Here is a 21,586-nt window from a genome sequence, read left to right on the forward strand (position 1 = left end):
GGCCGAGGCCGTCGCAGAGCGGCCGTTTGCGGAACCGGCTCGCGCGTCTTTCTTCACTCCGTCGCCTTGGCAACGCGGAGGGCGGGGACGAGGAGCGGGCCTGCTCCCTTCACGAGCGAGGAGGGACGCGCTTAGCCCCACCGCCCACCCCATGGCGCCCGGGCGTCCGGAGACAACCCCCGACGTGCGGACTCGGAAGCCGGCTCCCCGGGTAACCCGCGCGTGGAAAACGGAGGGTCGCCTTCCCGAGGCCGCCGCCTCAACCGCCACCCCCTTTCCCCGCTTGTGGGTTCGCCTCCGTTAAGGCAACGACGTCGTGGGGGGGGGGTGCACTGCCTTCTTGGTCCCCATTGCTCGCCGCTACCCTATGGAGAGGATAGGTTAGCTTAGACAAAAACCAGTGTAGTCACCCCCCAGGCAGGCCTCAAGACTTTTAAATTACTTTCTCTGAATCCTCAGAGAAAGTAATTTGAAAGTCTTGAGGCTTGCTGGGGGGGGGGGGTGACTACACAGGTTTTTGGGTAACCTAACCTGTCCCCTTCAATACAGTGGTACCTCAGGTTACATACGCTTCAGGTTACAGACTCCGCTAACCCAGAAATAGTACCTCAGGTTAAGAACTTTGCTTCAGGATGAGAACAGAAATCGTGCTCCGGCGGTGCGGCGGCAGCAGGAGGCCCCATTAGCTAAAGTGGTGCTTCAGGTTAAGAACAGTTTCAGGTTAAGAACGGACCTCCGGAACGAATTAAGTACTTAACCTGTATGCTTGGTTTCCAGTATGCATTTTGTGTTTATTAATCTTGCCTTATTTGGTGCTGTGAACTGCCCCGGAGATTGACGGGTGAAGGGCTAAGGAAAAGAGCGCAGTGAAAAATTTGAAGCGTTCACAAAACTGATTGCACAGTTATTATTCAAAATCCTGTTGGAACTCGTTTCGTTATTTTAACTATCCAGGGAGATCAGCTTCTCAAAGTCTGATAACCAGTGCTTTTTTTCCTATAAAAAAAAGTTTAGGGGTACTCTCATTTTCCTACTCGTATTGAAGTACTGCCCCTCAATGAGGCCAAACTTAGATTCACAAAATGTGTAAGGGTCTGCGTCACCCCCAGAAAAAAAGCACTGCTGATAACCATTGACACGTCCAGAGGTGCAAATTCCCACTTTGAGAACTGCCGCATGAGAAAGTGTGCTCATGCTACCAAGTGGCCTATTATTTGAGAAGAATGCTTCAAATTTGGAGGGTGGAGGGGATCTTGAATGACTCGGGTGGCAAATGGATCTTTGTTCTCCCTGGGGTGGTCATCAAACTTATTTTTACTCAGGAGTAGATCCGTTGAAATGAATGACTGTGACTAACTCTGGCCTCTTCATTTCAGCAGGTCTGCTCTGAGTAAAACTTAATTGTTTCCGCACATTTTTATTATATGTGTTTTTTAGTACATTTTTATATCCAGCCTTTTCCACTTTGTGGAACTGAAGGCAGTGCCTCCCATCCAAGCAAGTACCTGACAGACCTGCTTAGATTTCATCAAGGTGACTGCAAACCTGTGCTGTGGGTTATAGAGTGTCCACTTACACATTGACCCAAAGAAAAATGAATGCATCATCAAAGAAAGAGGATGCCGGTTTGCATATCATTTGTGGGCACGTATGGTAGAAATAATTTCTGTAATTGAAACAGAAATAAAATACAGCTCACCATTGTTTGGAAGTATCTGACCAATCTGCTGTTCAGGTGCAACTTCAGGACTCTAGCTGTCTGTTTTTAGAGATGTGCTGTGGGTTAAACCACAGAGCCTAGGGCTTGCTGATGAGAAGGTCGGCGGTTCGAATCCCCGCAGCAGGGTGAGCTCCCATTGCTCGGTCCCTGCTCCTGCCAACCTAGCAGTTCAAAAGCACGTCAAAGTGCAAGTAGATAAAGGTACTGGTGGGAAGGTAAACGGCGTTTCCGTGCGCTGCTCTTGTTCGCCAGAAGCGGCTTAGTCATGCTGGCCACAGGATACCGGAAGCTGTATGCCGGCTCCCTCGGCCAATAAAGCGAGATGAGCGCCGCAACCCCAGCGTCAGCCATGACTGGACCTAATGGTCAAGGGTCCCTTTACCTTTTATCTTTAAACCAGACTGTCCTTCAAATTAGAGCAGTGTTTCTCAAACTGGGTTCTCCAGCTGGTTTTGGACTACAATTCCCATCATCCCTGCCCACTGGTCTTGCTAGCTAGGGAGGATGGGGCTTGTAGTCCACAAACAGCTGATGTCCCAAGTTTGGGAAACACTGAATTAGAGGAAGCCTTTAAACAGAAGAGTGTTCTATCTAAAAATAGAACATGTCAGTACTCTACCCTGGGACCACAAGCAACATCATGCTCTTTTCATTTTACTCCAGTTTAATTAAGTATTTTATGGAACAGAGCAGCCTTTTGCCAACTTGGTGCCCTCCAGATGTTTTGGACTACAACTATCCTCAGTCCCCAGCTAGAGTTTTAGTCCCAAACACCAGTTTGGCAAAGGCTGGAATACAGGATGTGTGTGTGTGTTTCACAACGCTCAGGATGAGGAGGGTTCTTCAACATGCCATTTGTGAATCAGAAGTATATTTCTTTCACATGTGCAATGGGTGTAGCTCCCACAGTCAGTGTGATAATAATAATCTTTAATAAAGGCAATTCTCCCCAAATCTATAACTTTAATCGTTTCACTTCTAATGGAGTAGGTATGTGAATATCCTCTTAATGTTTCAGATTGTACCTAATCAACATTTTTTTATCTTTGTGGGACAAACTTCTGAAACTATTTGGTTTACAAACTCTGCAAAACCGGAAATAGTGTCTTCGTTTGAGAACTTTACCTCGGTCTAAGAATGGAATCCGAATGGTGGAAGGGCACCAGTGGCGGGAGGCCTCATTAGGGAAAGCGCGTCTCAGTTTAAGAACTGTTTTGGTTTAAGAACGGACTTCCGGAACGGATTAAGTTCGAAAACCGAGGTACTACTGTATTAAGTATCCATCACTTAAATATTTTTGTTTTACAGACATTTCTCTAAATCCACAACATGGATGAGTATGAAGTGGTTAAAATGATTGGAGAAGGATCCTTTGGCAAAGTATTCTTGGCTAAAGGAAAGGATAACAATCAACCATGTGTAATCAAGGAGGTCAATTTAACAAAGGTAAATAATCTCTCCTCCCACCTGTCCCAAATGCGCTTACCTTTTAGAGTGATGTTACGTACATCATTTGCACATGATTCATGACATAGGGAATTGGATATAGTTTTGGAATGGTTTTATATTTATCCATCTTTATGTAGTTGTGTGTTCAAAACAAAATAAAAAAGTAGATATTTAAATATTCAATACTGTATAAATAAAGTCTCTAAATTTCATCTGGGAAAGTGACAGTAATAATCACATGCTTCTCCTTCCTTGTTTCTCAACCAATTTAGATGCCAAGAAAAGAAAAAGAATCCTCTCAGAAAGAAGTCGCTGTTCTGTCCAAGATGAAGCACCCTAATATAGTAGCTTTCTACACTGCCTTTCAAGGTCTCATTTTCTATGGCTTTGTTTGTTTGTTTAAAAAAAACTCTCAGAGTGAGCAGATGCAAAAGAGGACAGGGATTGTGTACCTTTAATAGTTGTGTAGAAGAGGGGTAATCGGAAGGTATTTAAATAAATTATTTCCATCCCAGTGGTGGGAAATTAACAATCTCACAGTGGACCGTTTGTGCCTTTAATTTTGGGTGGTTCAGCTTATGCAGAACCATGAAAAGCAGCTCTTTGCACATGCTTGAAAGACACAGGATCACTACATATTTCCTTTGCTTCTAGTTGCCCTAATGCTGTGTATACCTAGTGTAGGGTGGGGGTCAAGAGGTGGGAAATCTGTAATATCAGTATATTGGAGATAGCCAGATCTTAATCTGTTTGGCATGGAATATGAGTCTTGGTGTTGTGAGCTTGAGAATTTGGGGTACTTTAGTTGAAATCACTATTCCAAGACAGATTACCTTACTGCATTGCTCATAGAGGGAACCAAGTACAAACATTAAACTTTAAATGACTTTAAGCATTTTTTAAAATAGTGAAGGTGGAAAGAATTTTTTTTAAACAAAACACTGATTCATTGCTTTGGTTAAGTTTGTTATACCAGTTGCTATGAAAGCAGTTAATTGCTGTATTTGTAAATACAAAGTTTGTTCATAAGCCTAATATACTTTTATTACAGAGAAAAATAAGTTATATATTATTATGGAATATTGTGATGGAGGTGACCTTATGAAGAGGATAATTTTGCAGCGTGGAGTGTTATTTGACGAGGACAAGGTAAGTTTGCATTTTGAAGAGCTGCCTTTCTTTACATTCTTCCATTCAATATTTATCACAGAAAAAAGGACAAGGAGGAGATTGGCATCCTGCCTTTCATTTTCTTTTATTTTCCAAGTCATTAGTTCCATAATAATTTGTGCCTCTGGCAGAGTGATCAGGGATGAGAGGGAGATCCAACGACATCCAGAGAACCACAGGTTCCCTGCTCTTCTTTAAAAAGCTGGCCTCAAACTGAGGTCCTGGGTGCAAATTTTGGATTGAAGTTGAGGGCGCTGGAACAGATGGACCTATCGTGGACTGGGCTTGCTTAGAACTACAGAGAACGTGAAGTGTGCCTGCTACTCAGGGCGAGTGGTTAGGAAGTTGTTTGACTCTAATCCCAGAGATTCTGTTAGCTAGATGTCTAAATGTATGTTTTGACCTTGTAAAATAGATAGCTGTGTCCAGGTTATACGTCAAGAGTGAGGTTGGAATCTCTTATTTCCTGCTTTTTGATGAAGAGATGTACAGTGGTACCTCGGGTTACATACGCTTCAGGTTACATACGCTTCTGGTTACAGACTCCGCTAACCCAGAAATAGTGCTTCAGGTTAAGAACTTTGCTTCAGGATGAGAACAGAAATCGTGCTCCGGCGGCACAGCGGCAGTGGGAGACCCCATTAGCTAAAGTGGTTCTTCAGGTTAAGAACAGTTTCAGGTTAAGAACGGACCTCCGGAACGAATTAAGTACTTAACCCGAGGTACCACTGTATATCTTATTTTTTTCTGATATCTACTGTATACAATATTAAATTCATTTTTTACTGGCATGTGTACCTTTTAAAGGAAGTTCAGTAGAAATCACAGTGGTGGTGGTTTATGGGGTATTCACATTTTATCTTTGCCTATAGATCTTGAGTTGGTTTGTGCAAATCTCCTTAGGACTGAAGCATATACATGACAGGAAGATTCTGCACAGAGATGTAAAAGCACAGGTAAGTCAAAGGGGGAGTGCCTTTTCCCAGTTGTGGTTGGTATGTCAACTACAACTGTTCTTGGACAGGGATCCATTGTTGTCACTTGAGGATCAGGTGACTGCAGTGGCACAGCGCACCTTCCATCAGCGTCAACTGGTGGCCTAGCTGTGCCCCTATCTGGATAGGGATAGCCTAATGCCTGTTGTCTATGCTCTGGTAAACTCTAGATTAGATTACTGCAGTACATTACACACGAGGCTGCCTCTGAAGATAGTTCAGAAACTTCAGCTGGTGCAGAATTCAGCAGCCAGATTGCTCACTGGTGCAAAACAGTCTGAGCATATAACACCACTCCAGGCTGACTGCACTGGCTGCCAAGTTTCGACTTATAAAGTATTGTGGATTCCATTTTTATGGAACTCCCTTCCAGCTGACAAACACCCTCCTTGTTGAACTTCCAGTGCCTACTGAAGCCTTTATTTCAGCAGCATTTTAACCGAATTCTGATCTTGCAGTTTTAAACAATCGTTATTTTCATACTTGTACGCTGCTTAGAGTCAGCTGTGATTAAGCGGTCTATAAATCATCACTTTTATGGATTGCAGAACATTTTTCTCAGCAATAATGGAGTGATAGCAAAACTTGGAGACTTTGGGATTGCGAGAATGCTGAGCAAGTAAGCATTATTTTATGGACTCTCAATATTGTTCTTTCCGTGCTATGTCTGAAAAGGATTGTTTTAGATAGTGAACTGTTTAGAGAGTGGGATGTAGACTGGCCTTATTCTGACACTAACTCTAAACAATGATTTATCCTTACTGTATTTTTATTCATAAAATACATACAGCACTTGATTGTAAAAAACCTCAAAGTGGTTTACAATAAATGAAGAGAAGAGGTTGCATCAAGCACCATTTATTTGAGGGCAATGACCATGTTCACCATGGTTCCTTGGAAGATAAAGGTGGTATATAAATGTAAAAAATAAATAAATGAGGGAAGCAAATTAAAAGCTTCCAAATTCAGTTTTGAATAAACTGCAGTTTCCTCTTATATCTAAACTAGGGAAACAATGGTTTAGTCTAACAGATTATTAAGCAAACTGATTTTAAATCACATTTTTTGATCCTGTTTTTTTTGAGGGTTCCTATGTCACTGTTAGTTGGAATACAGATTTTCTGTTACATATTGAAATGTATAAGCAGTGTTCTAATTTGTTCCTGGAGTCCCCAAATGATGAATTGATGTAAGCATGTATAGTTGCTTCCCCCACCCCAATTTCCCTATATATAACAAACTTACTGGTCAAAACCATTATTTTTCAACATTCTTTTCCTTTAGTACTATGGAATTTGCTCGGACCTGTGTAGGAACACCATATTACTTGTCACCTGAAATCTGTGAGAACAAGCCGTATAACAACAAAACGTGAGTCTGAATATTTCTGATGCACATATTTCAACCACATCATGGGAGGAATTCAGTGTTGTCATGTGTCTGAGCCCCATGTTGGGCAAAAAAGATTGGACTAGGTAACCCTTCCAGCTCTGTGATCCTGTGACCATACCTTTTCCATCCTCCTGCTAGACAACTGGAATTGCCCCATAAGGAGGCCTTTTTTCAGGAGTGGATAGTAAATCTCTTAATTGTAGGTTTTGCCTCTGCCTTCCAATGGCCTGTCTCCCCAGGCACTCCTTGCTTACATGTTGGACATGCCATGTCCCAAATGTGAGAAACCTTTGCTCTTAGAGGTTTGCCAAGCTCATATGTTTGAAGGATCCTCTCACCACCCCAACAGGCATTAATTGTCATGAAAACATGAAATCTACTGAACATCATGGGTGATCCTTACATATTGCAAGTAATTCTGAGACTTCTCTCTCTCTCTCTCTCTCTCTGAGGTTGACTATGTATTTAGAAGCTTAACTGTTCTATTTCTCTTTTATGCAACTTCTCTGTCATCCTTTATATCTCCATCCTTATTATTAAAAAGGCTTCTTAATTTGGAACCTAGGATGTGACTGTATAGAATCATAGAATCATATATTTTGTGAATTGTATTTGTTTTTCAACGAACAGTATGAATTAGTTTATTGACTGCAGAGTTGAGATGGATATTCTTGTTTTACAATGTTTCCCCACCCCATGCTGTGGTTTCTTTCTTTTACAGAGATATATGGTCCCTTGGCTGTGTATTATATGAACTCTGTACTTTAAAGCACCCGGTAAGTACATTAGCAGACTATTTGTAAATCGTTTAATATATTCTTTACTAAGAATGAACATTTTTCAAGTGGAACTTTTCAAAGGTAGCAGTTAGAATTGTAACTTTCGATGCTTCTAAATCTTGGACAGCCTAGGAAGGATATTATAGACCTGAGGGGTATTTTCCTGGGCCACACGGTGATATTTTCCCCAGAAAAGATGCTGAGTCAACGTTTTTATTTAAACATCACATTTCACTTGGCAGCTACTATTTATGGCTGTATTTTAATATTTCAGTTTGAAGGCAAGAGTTTGCCTCAACTTGTGCTGAAGATCTGCAGAGGCTATTTCACACCAGTATCTATGAAGTATTCATATGAACTAAGAACATTAGTATCCCAGCTCTTTAAAACATCTCCAAGAGATCGCCCTTCTATCAACTCCATTTTGAAAAAGCCCTTTTTGGAGAAACAAATAAAGAATTTTCTGCCCCCTGAGGTGAGTGTCTGCTGTGGTTGCAGACAATCCAAACAAATGAGAAAACCCTTCCCTGGTAATCTTCACACTCCTTTCCCCCTTCTGCCTCTTTTCACTTTGCACATGGTAGTCACATTTAAGGTGAATGTGTAGAATTTACATTTGAGGAGTGGGATTGTCTGACATCAATTGCTGCTAATGCTTGCTTTCCGCAGGAAAATGTACCGTATTTTTCGCTCTATAACACGCACCCGACCATAACACGCACGTAGTTTTTAGAGGAGGAAAATCCGTAGGCATGCCACCCGTAGGCATTCCCTCCATAACACGCACAGACATTTCCCCTTACTTTTTAGGAGGAAAAAAGTGAGTGTTATGGTGCAAAAAATATGGTATTTATTAATTGAATTTATTAAAGGAGCCCAGCATGGCAAACACCAAAGTGGTAAAACAGGGTGATTAAAAATAAAAATGTATTTCCAAACAATGAAGAACATTTTTAAATAGTTGTTGGGAATGGTCTCTCTGAGCCATCAAATGCCCAGGTGAACAGAAATGTTTCTGAATGCTTTCTGAAAGTTAATAGCGAGGGAGAAAGAAACACCTCACCAAGGAGGACATTAAACAAATGGGGAACCACCACCGAAAAGGGCCTGTCATGGGGTAGTGCCAACTGCACAGCACCCAGCAGCAGCACCAACAGCAGGTCGTTCCCTACTGATTGTAGGGCCCCAAAACAGTTAATATTGAGGAAGACACTCTTTTAGATAAAGGCAAGATGTTTGTTCCCTTTTGCCTTGAATTATCAGAATGAGGAAGCAGCTTTGGGTGCATTGGGACACTAGTGAATCACCACTTAGCGAAGATGTAGCATAGATAGATAGATAGATATGCATGTGTGTGTAATCTGTTATATTTGCTTTTAGATCATGGAGGAAGAATTCAGCCACACCATCATTGACAGAAAACGGTCACTAGATTCACTGCCATCAGGCAAGCTGTTGCTCACTAAGGTTTATATATACATATATATAAATGAAAGGATAATGCTTAAGAGAGAGAGAGAAATTTGTTTTAAATGGGTATTGGTACTGAGATAATTAGTCAAATTTCAGTGAAGATGCTGTACAATGAATTTGCATGCTCCTTCCCCTTTGGGACACAGTGGCATCAAAACTATTGAGCAGATGCGTGTTACTGAATAGGGCTCTAGTTTAAGAGTTGTGCATTTGAGATGGTAGCCCCATTCTGCTGGTGCTGTAAATAAGAAGTAGGATCAAGTGGTCTTTTAATTATGTATTTATAGAAATAGTTCTATAACACTAATTAATAAACAACATATCAAAGTGGTTCAGAACAACTACATAAAACCACAAAATAAAAACCATATAAAAAGATAAAATCAGTTAACTACTGTGGTAGTATGTATTCTTAATTGCCTGCATAAGCCGACGGAATTGGAAAGTTTTCAGCAGGCATTTAAAAATCGAAACAGAAGAGGCCTGCTGAATCTCTGTTGGCAGAGTATTCCACAGAACTGAGCTGGTGACACTAAAAGCTTGGTTTTAGTGTCATATTAGCCTCGCCAGCTTGGGGGAATGATCAGCAGCAACACTTTGCAATGATTGAGCTGGGATATAATGGTATATCTCTTAAGATCACAGAACTGCTTTAGTCTGGTGTAGCTTTCTCTCCAAGAGAGTGAAACTTTAGTTTATATATTGTTTATAATTGTTGCACTCGAATAAATTCAGGCCTCTGATTCTGACATCTAAAGTGTAAAACATGGGTAGAATTATTGTTGTTTAGTCATTTAGTTGTGTCCGACTCTTCGTGACCCCATGGACCAGGCACTCCTGTCTTCCACTGCCTCCCGCAGTTTAGTCAAATTCATGTTTGTAGCTTCGAGAACACTGTCCAACTATCTCGTCCTCTGTCGTCCCCTTCTCCTTGTGCCCTCCATCATTCCCAACATCAGGGTCTTTTCCAGGGAGTCTTCTCTTCTCATGAGGTGGCCAAAGTATTGGAGTCTCAGCTTCACAATCTGTCAATTCTTCGGCGATCAGCCTTCTTGATGGTCCAGCTCTCACTTCCATACATCACTACTTGGAAAACCATAGCTTTAACTATACGGGCCTTTGTTGGCAAGGTGATGTCTCTGCTTTTTAAGATGCTGTCTAGGTTTGTCATTGCTTTTCTCCCAAGAAGCAAGCGTCTTTTAATTTCATGGCTGCAGTGATCATGGAGCCCAAGAAAGTAAAATCTCTCACTGCCTCTATTGCTTCCCCTTCTATTTGTCAGGAGGTGATGGGCCCAGTGGCCATGATCTTCGTTTTTTTGATGTTAAGCTTCAGACCATATTTTGCGCTCTCCTCTTTCACCCTCATTAAAAGGTAGAATGATTACTTTGCTGCTATAAGGTAGCATTACTTTTATGCATCTTTTAGTAAAAGGTGGGCCTATGTATTGCCAGTGCGTTGTGCGCAGACCACAGAGGCAAAACTTACACCCTTTCCTTGATGAAGTAGACTGAGCCAGGAACTAGAAGAATGTTTTCAGTAAGCTTTGTTCAGGAGCAATTCTCATTACCTGAGTGCTTACATTTTGGAGCATATTTAATTGGAGCAGAACTGCACATTTGGTGCCAAACAGGATTCCCAACTCAGTGTATGCTGCTGGTCATTCTGGGGTTTTGAAGGGGAAGGGCATAGGAGTATGAAACTGGAAATAATTATCAAAACATTATTTAATTGAATTATCAAAGGAGCTCCTGAAGTTCAGAAATCAAGAATCCACGACCGTCATTCACCCAAAATCAAGCTGGAGATGCTTCCCAGAAAACAAGACATAATGTATGAAAATGAATGGAAAGCTCCTTCAAGGCCCCAGGATCATATTAATCAGGTAATAATAATAATAGTAATTAAAGTTCTCTTGGTACTTACCGTATTTTTCCATGTATAAGACTAGGTTTTCCCTCTAAAAAATAATGTCAAAAATTATGGGGCGTCTTATACACCGATACATCTCCCCCATTTGAGTCCCCCAAAAGAGGGGGTGTCTTATACATGGGGGCATCTTATAGATGGAAAAGTACAGTAATTATTTAATAGAGTTCTTTATTTGTCATGTGCTTTCACTTTGCAGCAGTAAAGGTAAAGGGACCCCTGACCATTATGTCCAGTCGTGACCGACTCTGGGGTTGCGGCGCTCATCTCGCTTTACTGGCCGAGGGAGCCGGCGTACAGCTTCCGGGTCATGTGGCCAGCATGACTAAGCCGCTTATGGCGAACCAGAGCAGCGCACGGAAACGCCGTTTACCTTCCCGCCAGAGCAGTACCTATTTATCTACTTGCACTTTGACGTGCTTTCGAACTGCTAGGTTGGCAGGAGCAGGGACTGAGCAACAGGAGCTCACCCCGTCGCGGGGATTCAAACCGCCAACCTTCTGATCTGCAAGCCCAAGAGGCTCAGTGGTTTAGACCACAGCGCCACCCAGTAGATGGCACTAATTCAAGGATGAGTGACCCTCCAGGTGTTGCTGAACTCCAGTACCTATTATCCCTAAATATTGGTCATGCTGGCTGGGGCTGATGGGATCTGGAGTCTAACCATCTGGAAGGCCACAGATCTATTATTCCTGTACAAACTAATTTAACAGTGTTTGACAAATAGGCAAATTAGGATCAAACTAGATGTGAGGTTATATGTGTCTTTGAATCTGATTCTGGAATCCTTTTCCTCATTCTGCCCTTGTATTTTTTAAAAACCGAAAAGCAATTCTGAGGCCCTAATCTATCTAATGGTCCCTCTTAGCTGCTGTTAGGATTCTCACCTTTTTATTAAAAAAAAACAAACAACCAAGTAGCAGATTCAAAGCTATGTTCTGTATCTAGTTTGACCTTAGGTCTGTGCCTCTTTAAAGGGATGTGCAAGCCACACTTTGCTGTTATACATCACTCTTGATCCAGATCACACAACTAACATAAAAAGTCCCTGAGCACTTGCAAATTACCGTACTCGCTTTCCTTCTTAAAGTTAGGTTAAGAGGAAAGCATGGGTGCCTAATGAGATTGTCCCAGAGGGGTAGGGAGAAAGCTTAGGCACTTGTGGTGTTTAGTTGTTTAGGCCATCAGCAGGCCAAAGGAGTTAATGGGTTCACATGAGATGAATTGATAGGAGTCATAAATATTGTTTAGCAGAATGCTGTGTGCACAGAGAAAGCATAAGGTGCTGGACTATATGGAACTTGCCAAACTGACCGGGAGACTCCGAGACCAGAGAGAAGAGGCGGTGGAAGAAGACTGGAAGAAGTTTAAGGAATATTTGAAAAAATATGTTAATATTTAAATTTTAGAATAGCTTTGGAAGTGGATATAGGCTGTAGGGTTAGAAGCAGAAGATAGTGTATTTTAAAATAATATTATTGGTAAGTGATAAAATGTGAAGTTATTTTAAGTGTGATTTTAAAAAAAGATGGCTAGAAACTATGATATATGTAAACTGCTAAAGATGAAGTAAAATGAAAATCAGATAGGTGGGACTTGGGGAAGACCACTTAATGTATAGAAAAATAAGGATATGACAATAATTTGTATTGTTTGTTTTTTCTGTTTGTGTTTATTTGTGTTATAAAATGAATAAAAAGAATTGAGGGGGGAAAAGAGAAAGCATAAGGTGCAGCACAAGCAGAAGAATGGGAAATGGAATATGCTTGCTATTTTATGTTTATACCCCGATTCTCATCAGAAAGGTTGAATCTTGAATGAAGTTCTCCGTGGTCTTGTGTCCAGACACTGATCAGGACCAAACTTCTTCAATTTCAAGAATGGCAGTCCCTCCAAGTGCCCTTATTTTCCAGGGACAGTCCCGGATTTACAGAAGTTGTCCTAGTTTTTCTGATTTGATCCTGGAATGTCCTGTTTTTCCTTAGGACATCCCTCTTTTCATCAGAGAAACGTTGAATGGTATGGAGTTATCTAACCCCTGAGCCATCTGAAGGCAGCCCTGTATGCGGAAGTTTTTTAAATGTTTAATGTTTTATCATGTTTTTATATATGTTGGAAGCAGCCCAGAGTGACTGGGGCAACCCAGTCAGATGGGTGGGGTATAAATAGTGAAATTATTATTATGGAATAGGACGTCCTATTTTCTTCAGAGAAATGTTGGAGAGCGTGGAAAAGTATACCACTGGGTGCTAATCACTAGACCCAGGAAGTGATGTGCTTTAACAATATGATTTAGCAAAAGGATAACTTCAGAGTCAGTGGATTTCTTGCCTTCAGAATTTTAATATGTATGATGTTTCCAGCCCTGGGGTCCTCGGTTGAAGATGTGTGGGAAGTCAGAAGCTGCCAGAATGAGGGGGCACTATGGCCACTATTATATGAAACTTGAAAACTTGCAGAAAAGGCCCTTTGAGCAGGGTGACGATCCTTGTATCAGCGAAAGATTGGAAGAGTATTATAAGCAGAAAGGACAAAAACCACCACCACCACCACCTCACTGGTAGGGGTTTTTTCTTCTTGAATATTGATACATCTCATGATTTTGACATGGGTGTCTTGACTGTGTAAGAATTGACGAGAGTTTGTTTGTTTGCTTGCTTGCTTGCTTGCTTTCAGTTTGATCCCACACCAAATTAGGTAAAGCCCATTGATTTCTTTTTCTTTTTTTATTAAAATTTTTCTTGTTTTACAGAAGTATGTGTAATGTCTCTCGTATTTTTTCCATGTAATATTTTTAATCAGTTTCATTTGTTGGGACATTAGGAAGAAAAGGGGTGGAGGGAGGGAAGATGGGTGGGGGTGGGGTCGAGTGGCGATGTTTCTATTTTGCTTAATGTATGTAGGGTTTGGTGTCAGCGTTGCTCGTGCAGGTTCTCTGCTGTTCACTTGTGTTCCTTTGGTGTTGAGAGAGGTTGGGGTTGGCCTAGGGTGTGGTTGTTTGTTTGTGATTGGCTATGGTGATCTTTGTTTTCGTGTGTGAGTGGGGTGGGTGGTTGTTTTGGATCAGGTTAGCCATATTGATTTATATGCTGTTGGTGGATTATTGTCATTGTCCTGTTGGGCTGTGTATGTGATAAAGGGGAGCCATACTGGGGTGAAGGCGTCTTCTTCTGTTTGTCCCCGTGTCAGTTTCATTTTATTGGTTAATTTTTCTAGTAGGGCTGTTTCCCATACTATTTGGTACCATTGGTCCGTGCTTACTCCTGACAGGTCTCTCCAGTGTCTGGTTATGGTGTTTCTAGCTGCTGAAAGTAGGTGGGTTATGAGTGCTTTGTGGTGTAAATGGGCATTGTTGTCTTGGAAGATAAGCCCATTGATTTCAAGCTCATGTTCAGATTTGAAATTCTGAAGTGATACGGTTTGTCCGCAACGTATGTTGTGGCAGCAACATTTATTTATTGCATAACATTTATATACCATTCAATTGTAGTAAAACCTCAAAGTGGTTGTCAAAAAGAATAAAAACAACACAATCAGTTTTAAAAAGTTATAAAAATATTTAAAACATTTTAAAAAAAAATCAGCAACAAGCCAAAATCAGATTAAAACATTTGCCTAAACAAAAATGTTTTTAGCAGGTGCCAAAAAAAGAACAGTGCCTATCTGGTATCAGTAGACATGGAGTTTCAAAATATGAGTGCTAAGATGCTAAAAGATAAATTTCTTACAAGTGCAAAACAAAACGTGTCACCTGTAACAGTGCCCGTCCCTCAGATGGAATTGATCCTGTGGGCATATATGGTGTTGATGATTATTCAGCTTCAGGTGGGGAGAGTATGGGATTGCTAGACCATTTATGACTGAACAATAGAGAAGCATTGTGAAAAGGTTAGACTTCCAATTTAACCTTTTAATCAATAGTTTTTGTATTCAGTACAGTTTGCTAATGAAACTTGGAATCCAGCTTCAGATTTTCGCTGATGTTCCTGTTTCTTCCAGGCCTGCAGAATATCTTCAGAGACGATACAATGCCCAGCAATACAAGATAAAAGTAGAGAAGCAACTTGTAAGCATTTTTTCCAATAAGATAGAATAACAAACTGAAACCAATAAGCAATGGAAGGGCAAATAGAGTGATATTTAAAAACGCACTAGCGTGGGGGGAAACTCCAACTACATTTTACTTTTCCATTCAGTGGGGTGGGTTCAGAAATGTTTACATTTTGTATGTTTCCATTATTTTGCACATAGGGATTGCGCCCATCTTCAGCTGACCGGCAGTATTTTCAAATGCAGAATCAGGAGATGAAGGAAGAGCAGTTGAGAGCTCTTGCTCAAAAAAATAAAATGAAAGAACAGGTAAGAAATAGCAATGTGAGTGCTCCCTTGGGCTAGGAAATATTAAAAACTTCCCTAAACAGGGCTGCCTTCAGATGTCTTTTAAAAATAGGATAACTGCTTATTTCATTGACATCTGAAGGGAGGGTGTTCCACAGGGTGGGTGCCACTACCGAGAAGGCCCTCTGTGTGGTTCCCTGTAACCTCACTTCTCACAATGAGGGAACCACCAGAAGGCCCTCCGCGCTGGATCTCAGTGTCCGGGCTGAATGATGCGGGTGGAGACGCTCCTTCAGGTATACTGGACCGAGGCCGTTTAGGGCTTTAAAGGTCAGCACCAACACTTTGAATTGTGCTCGGAAATGTACTGGGAGCCAATGCAGATCTCTCAGGACTGGTGTTATGTGGTCCCGGCGTTCCCGGCAGAAGCTGGCCTAAAGCCCCCAATATGGGACATTTTGGGAACAGGGTGGGGAAGGGGCAGAGCCGGGCTGGCCAAGGTAGCCAGCCCAGCTACCAGTAAGTTGTTGTAGTAGGCCTGATCTAGGCCTCTCCACTGAAGTTTTATCCCCCCCCCCCCCCCGGCAAGCTGGCATGAGTGGCAGAGCTCCAACAGCAACTCCACTATTCTATCAAGCCCCTTTGCTGCCAGGAGTTTGGATTGCTCTTTTACTTATTTTAGGTGTTCTCAAAGGCTTTGGCATTTGTTTATTTAATATGCCACCTATCAGTTTGGCAGCTACTTAGATACATTTATTATTATTATTGAGCAGACCACTTTATGCAAGTGAAAGATCATCTAGTTCCGAAAGTAGTGTGCCGTCAGGCTTGGGAAGCTGCTATTTAAGAAAGCTTAAAATTTTCATAGTTTGTGTGTGTGTGTGTACATATTTAAATACTGTACTGATATTTGCTAAAGTCCTTTACACATCATATAAGCTCTCCTGAACACAATGGAATTCCTGAATGGACATGCATAAAATTTTGCTGCTAATGTACATATTACTTATATAGCATGTTGCTTCTAAAGTTTCCCGTGGGTACGCATTTTTTAAAAATCTGATAATGTTTAACAGGAATACCTGAAACAGCTGAAGAAGATTCGTCAGCAGTACCACAGTGAAGTAAATGAAATTAGACGTAAAGCAGAATCTCTAGAGGTAAATTTCACTGCACCAAACTTTTACTAGAGCTTTCTCACACCTCCCTTATCCTTCTATTTAGACTATTGTAGTGGGAGGATTTTAGCAGTTGAAATCCATTCTGCCCCTTTAGTGGTCAATAGGACTGACAAGAGTTTTGGGTGTGAGAGCAAATAGTGTCTAGGATTCAAAGTTCTCACTGCATGCACAAGCAATTCTACACATGTATCACTATTTCTTTCGATTTTTAATTTAATATATTCTTGTTTTAAAGGAGAATAAAAATATAAAGGACAAAACATATATTGTGAAACAGAGAAAGACTGAGAACCAACCTACTTATAATTATGTTATTCCTGGAGGACAAGATGAACCAGTTCAGGTATTAGCACCTCTGTATGGTACAATATGTTAGTTGAAATGTTTACATTAATGGGAAAAGGTCACAGTTTTTGTAATGGTTCTAGGGGTTGCTCGTGCGTAAGCTTGTCCCAACGTCTGGCTGGGTTGCCTGAGTGAACCTTTCCTGTCCGGGCAGCCACTCGCCCGTGACCGTCTCAATCGCTGGCAGAATCCGTCAGTGGGCGTTTCTTAAACTTCTTCCAGCAAAGAAGTTCTTTAACGCCCAGTCTTCGCCTACTCTCCCTGCGCGGAAGCCTTCTGCACAAGGAGGACGTGGGCAGCGGAGGACCCCTTCTCTCCCCGCTGGTCCCCGGCAAGGAGTCATGGGATCGCCTCGCCGATTCCCCCATCTCCCCCCCCCCCCTTTCTCCACTGGAGCTACGCTGATTCTCTCCCCCAGAAGATGGGCTGCCCCTCCCACTCCCGGGACGCTCTCTGGGATCCCTTCGGAGCTTGCTCTCTCCCTCAGACACTGATGGCAGTTCCCTGACAGTTTTTTAACACGGTTGACTGTGCTTTATTAAAATATAATAAAAGCATACTTCATTTTTTACTGTAAGTAACTGCCTGTTAAAAAAATTTTTTTGTCTTACAAGGATCTTGAGCAAAACCTGAGACAAATTGGAGTACATCACTCGCAGGAGGAAAATTTCCTTGAAAGAAAACACAAAGCAAAGGTTAAAGATAATATTCTTCTCTTCATTTTGTCTGGTCTTTGTATACTGATAGCTCTGAAAATGGGGTTTCAGGTGACTATGTCAGCCAGTGATGTGACTATGTCAGCATGTGATGGCCATTTCAGGTAAGTGGGAGGTATATGCTGTCTTTTCCTATCTTCTTTCCTAATCTACTCTTCCACAAAATCCCATACTGGGGAAGGGAGAGGAAAAACTGAAAGCACATGAGTGGATTGTTGCCTTCCCTTGGACCGGAGGAATGATAATCAGCATTATCATGCTCTCCTCTGCCTGTATTTGAGATGATGGCATGAGGATTCTTTAAAATATATGTCTGTGATAGTTGGTAACTCTTTTTTATTTTCTTCAGGGAGGTGTAAAGTTTCAGATTGATCTGAAAGATGGTGTTTCAGATTTCCAGAAGGAGAAAGAGGTATGGGCTATTGTTATATGTTACACCAGGTTAGCCTAGAAAGCGGTTTACCTGGAGAAAAACAAGCTAAGCCTCATAGATTGTTATGCTCAAAGAGAGCCGAGATAAGTGATTGAATACTGTGGAGAAACACACTCCTCATTCATAAAGCCGTAATTTATTTTTGACCGTGGTTTACTGCTGCATGTGGGCCTATCTGCATGAATTGAGTAAGTTCTCAATGTGCATTGTTTCTTTTGATTTTAGGAATGTGATAAACTTAATGAAGCCCTAACTTTTGAAGATGGAGAAAACCTTAAGAAAAAACTGACAAACATCTGTGATGATTATATAGACAAAGCACTGCTAGAATTACAGTGTTGGGAAACAGGTGTGCTTCTCTAAACTGCTAGACTTTGGTGTGCTGTTCTCATTATTCATTTGCAGTTACATTCCTTCATGTTCTTTCTGTTGCTCATATTATGTAAACCTGTATTTCTTAGAGCTTATTTGAATAACTTTTGTTTGTTTTTGTGTTGGGCATATAATGATACTGTCTTGTCACCATGCACCTGATCAGCTCATTTTTTTTGTTTTAGTTTTGTTAGGCCAGTGATAATATGTAATCAGTATATAACAAGAATGGGTTCTATGCATAACTTCATTTCAATACAGTGGTGCCCTGCAAGACGAATGCCTCCCAAGACGGAAAACCCGCTAGACGAAAGGGTTTTCCGTTTTTCAATGCGCTTCGCAGAACGAATTTCTCTATGGGCTTGCTTCGCAAGACGAAAATGTCTTGCGATTCTTGCGATTTTTTTTCGCTCCCCACCCCCTTTTTCTAAGGCACTAAGCTGCTAATAGCCTTTTAGCAGCTAATCCGCTAATCCCTTAAGCCTTTAATAGCCGCTAATAGCGCTAATCCGCTAATCCCTTAAGCTTTTAATAGCCGCTAATAGCGCTAATCCGCTAATAGGGTTGCTTCGCAAGACGAAAAAACCGCTAGACGAAGAGACTCGCGGAACGGATTCTTTTCGTCTTGCGAGGCACCACTGTATATCTCCTGAAAAATCAACCAATGGACCTTTGTTTCTCATAATTAACACCAGATTTTTATCCATTCAGATTTAAAAGCAATTGAAGGTAATCTCCTTTCCCTTAGGTGGTGACAATGAAGATGATGCCATAATAAACAGAAAACACTGGCAAACATCAGTCCCACATACTCTTCTGAATCTTCTAGAAAATGCAGATATTTCCTCTGCATCCACTACCATGGATGAAGCAGGTAATCTCTTGCGAAGCATTTTCTGAGTGTTACTGACTCTACTTGGTTCTTTTATATGTGAAATACAGGGGGCATTTCAGAAGGGTGCTCTACTGTGACCTGAAATATCATTTCCATAGTTCCCAAAGTGCAAGAGAGGCATCCCTTAAAAAGTACCGTATTTTTTGCTCTATAAGACGCACCAGACCACAAGACGCACCTAGTTTTTGGAGGAGGAAAACAAGAAAAAAAAATATTCTGAATCTCAGAAGCCAGAACAAGAGGGATCGCTGCGTAGCGAAAGCAGCAATCCCTCTTGCTGTTCTGGCTTCTGGGATAGCTGCGCAGCCTGCATTCGCTCCATAAGACGCACACACATTTCCATTTACTTTTTAGGAGGGAAAAAGTGAGTCTTATAGAGCAAAAAATACGGTACTTGTGGGTGCTAAGCTAGACTATGAGCAGGCTGTTTCCTGACCATTCCTAGCCTAGTGTGCTTGCTCAGAGCTATTTTAATGCTACGTTTTGTCTGAAAAGGTCTGCAACCCGTCCTCTATTCCCTCCCTATCTCTATAGTCATCATCCATTCAGCTGTATTCAGCTGTTTTCTGAAATGGTTCATGAACCTCCTAACCCACCAGAGGCCCCTAAGACTTGTTTTGTCTTAGTTTAGAAATACTTTACACTGTTATCTTCCTGTCCTTCAAATATTTTGTCTTTGGAAAAAATGTTCCATAGTGCTGTTGCCTGAGCAAAAGTGTCGGCAGATGAATGCACCTTTGTAGAAGGATGAATTATGATTACAGTGGTACCTCGGGTTAAGAACTTAATTCTTTCTGGAGGTCCGTTCTTAACCTGAAACTGTTCTTAACCTGAAGCCCTACTTTAGCTAATGGGGCCTCCTGCTACTGCTGTGCCGCCAGAGCACGATTTCTGTTCTCATCCTGAAGCAAAGTTCTTAACCCGAGGTACTATTTCTGGGTTAGCGGAGTCTGTAACCTGAAGCGTCTGTAACCCGAGGTACCATTGTACAGGAGCAAGAGAGGAAGCAAAAGGCAGAAAGTTCTTGACATTTGGACATGAAATGCAGTGGGGCTAAAGGTAAAGGGTAAAGGGACCCCTGACCATTAGGTCCAGTCGTGGCCGACTCTGGGGTTGCGGCACTCATCTCGCTTTATTGGCCAAGGGAGCCGGCATACAGCTTCCAGGTCATGTAGCCAGCATGACTAAGCCGCTTCTGGTGAACCAGAGCAGCGCACGGAAATGCCTTTTACCTTCCCACCGGAGCGGTACCTATTTATCTACTTGCACTTTGATGTGCTTTCGAACTGCTAGGTTGGCAGGAGCAGGGACTGAGCAACGGGAGCTCACCCCGTTGTGGGGATTCAAACCGCCGACCTTCTGATCGGCAAGTCCTAGGCTCTGTGGTTTAACCCACAGCGCCATCCGCGTCCCTAACTAGCAGTGGGGCTAGTTTTACATAAAAGCCTTGCTAATACAGAGTGAGTGAACTAATGTATTATTATTTCTCAGTGGGCCAGGTTAGCTTGATGCCTCCAGAATTCCCTGAAAACAGGAGAAAATGGAGCCAAGAATCACCTGGGACACTGATGAACATGCTAGCTGAAGCAGAATGCTCCAGTGACACTTTGTGCCAAGCTGAAGAAAACGGTAAGTTGCTACTTACATATTTTGCTACTTGATAGTCACATTATTTGACATTGCGTGCAGCTACTGAATGTATCAGTGCACTTAACCTATGCACAACAAGCACACAGATTGAGGGGGGGAAGCTTGAACTACCCTAAAACAGACAGTATCTGTGTAATGTTCATACCTCAGTACACAATACTGAACATAAAGAAAACAACAGGAGGATGGTTTTAAAACAATCAGTCATTATATTTTTAACATACCATGATATAAAGATAACACGTATGCTTGAAGTAAATGGGGAAAGTTGCTGTGGCGTTCATACGGAGCCCCCAGTTGTTTCACGGACTATTGACCCGTACCCCACTAGTCCGTGCCACCAACCAGGTCCTCCCTGGTAAAATCACTTCAGTCTCAGTGAGCTTTTCAATTAATAAAGAAGAGTGTATTTTATTTCAGACACAAACAAAACTTTTACAGCATTCCAAACGTTGTTGCTCTTTACTTTCTTAGTCTTATTTTCCTCTCTCTATCTCTTCTACCTCCCCACACTCAAGAACCCACTGCCCTAACTGTCTCTCTAGTACCAGCTGCCTTTCCCAACCAGCCAACTCACAAAATCCAACCAACTACCCACCCACAACTCCCAACGAACTCCTTCCAGAACTCCTCCCACAACTAGTTTTATAGACCCACTGACTCCACCCCCCGAGTCCTGTCTGTGCAACCTATTTAACTATTTCCCCTCCAGCACTCTCTCATATATGTTAACGTCACAGTTGCCTACA

The 21,586-nt window shown here is 41.8% G+C and overlaps 1 protein-coding gene across 3 annotated transcripts in view; it reads left to right on the forward strand.

Annotated features, from left to right (window-relative positions):
* NEK5 (NIMA related kinase 5) overlaps nt 1-21,586 on the forward strand; it is a 24,952-nt gene continuing 3,366 nt past the window's right edge. The window contains exons 1-21 of one of the 3 annotated variants that reach the window (XM_083435320.1): nt 1-211; nt 3,029-3,166; nt 3,442-3,538; nt 4,221-4,318; nt 5,212-5,295; nt 5,883-5,953; nt 6,619-6,705; nt 7,448-7,502; nt 7,780-7,980; nt 8,886-8,952; nt 10,724-10,863; nt 13,271-13,467; nt 14,907-14,973; nt 15,159-15,266; nt 16,322-16,405; nt 16,662-16,769; nt 17,386-17,466; nt 17,837-17,899; nt 18,146-18,269; nt 19,041-19,166; nt 20,679-20,816. In XM_083435320.1, the coding sequence (XP_083291446.1) occupies nt 3,050-3,166; nt 3,442-3,538; nt 4,221-4,318; nt 5,212-5,295; nt 5,883-5,953; nt 6,619-6,705; nt 7,448-7,502; nt 7,780-7,980; nt 8,886-8,952; nt 10,724-10,863; nt 13,271-13,467; nt 14,907-14,973; nt 15,159-15,266; nt 16,322-16,405; nt 16,662-16,769; nt 17,386-17,466; nt 17,837-17,899; nt 18,146-18,269; nt 19,041-19,166; nt 20,679-20,816 (2,113 nt within the window). In that variant the 5' untranslated portion in view covers nt 1-211; nt 3,029-3,049. Of the gene's footprint in view, nt 286-3,028; nt 3,167-3,441; nt 3,539-4,220; nt 4,319-5,211; nt 5,296-5,882; nt 5,954-6,618; nt 6,706-7,447; nt 7,503-7,779; nt 7,981-8,885; nt 8,953-10,723; nt 10,864-13,270; nt 13,468-14,906; nt 14,974-15,158; nt 15,267-16,321; nt 16,406-16,661; nt 16,770-17,385; nt 17,467-17,836; nt 17,900-18,145; nt 18,270-19,040; nt 19,167-20,678; nt 20,817-21,586 lie in introns of all 3 variants that reach the window. The other 2 variants (XM_083435321.1, XM_083435322.1) reach the window with 2 other exon arrangements.

This window comes from Podarcis tiliguerta (assembly GCF_965153285.1).
Source record: "Podarcis tiliguerta genome assembly, chromosome: 3".
Classification (NCBI taxonomy): domain Eukaryota; kingdom Metazoa; phylum Chordata; class Lepidosauria; order Squamata; family Lacertidae; genus Podarcis; species Podarcis tiliguerta.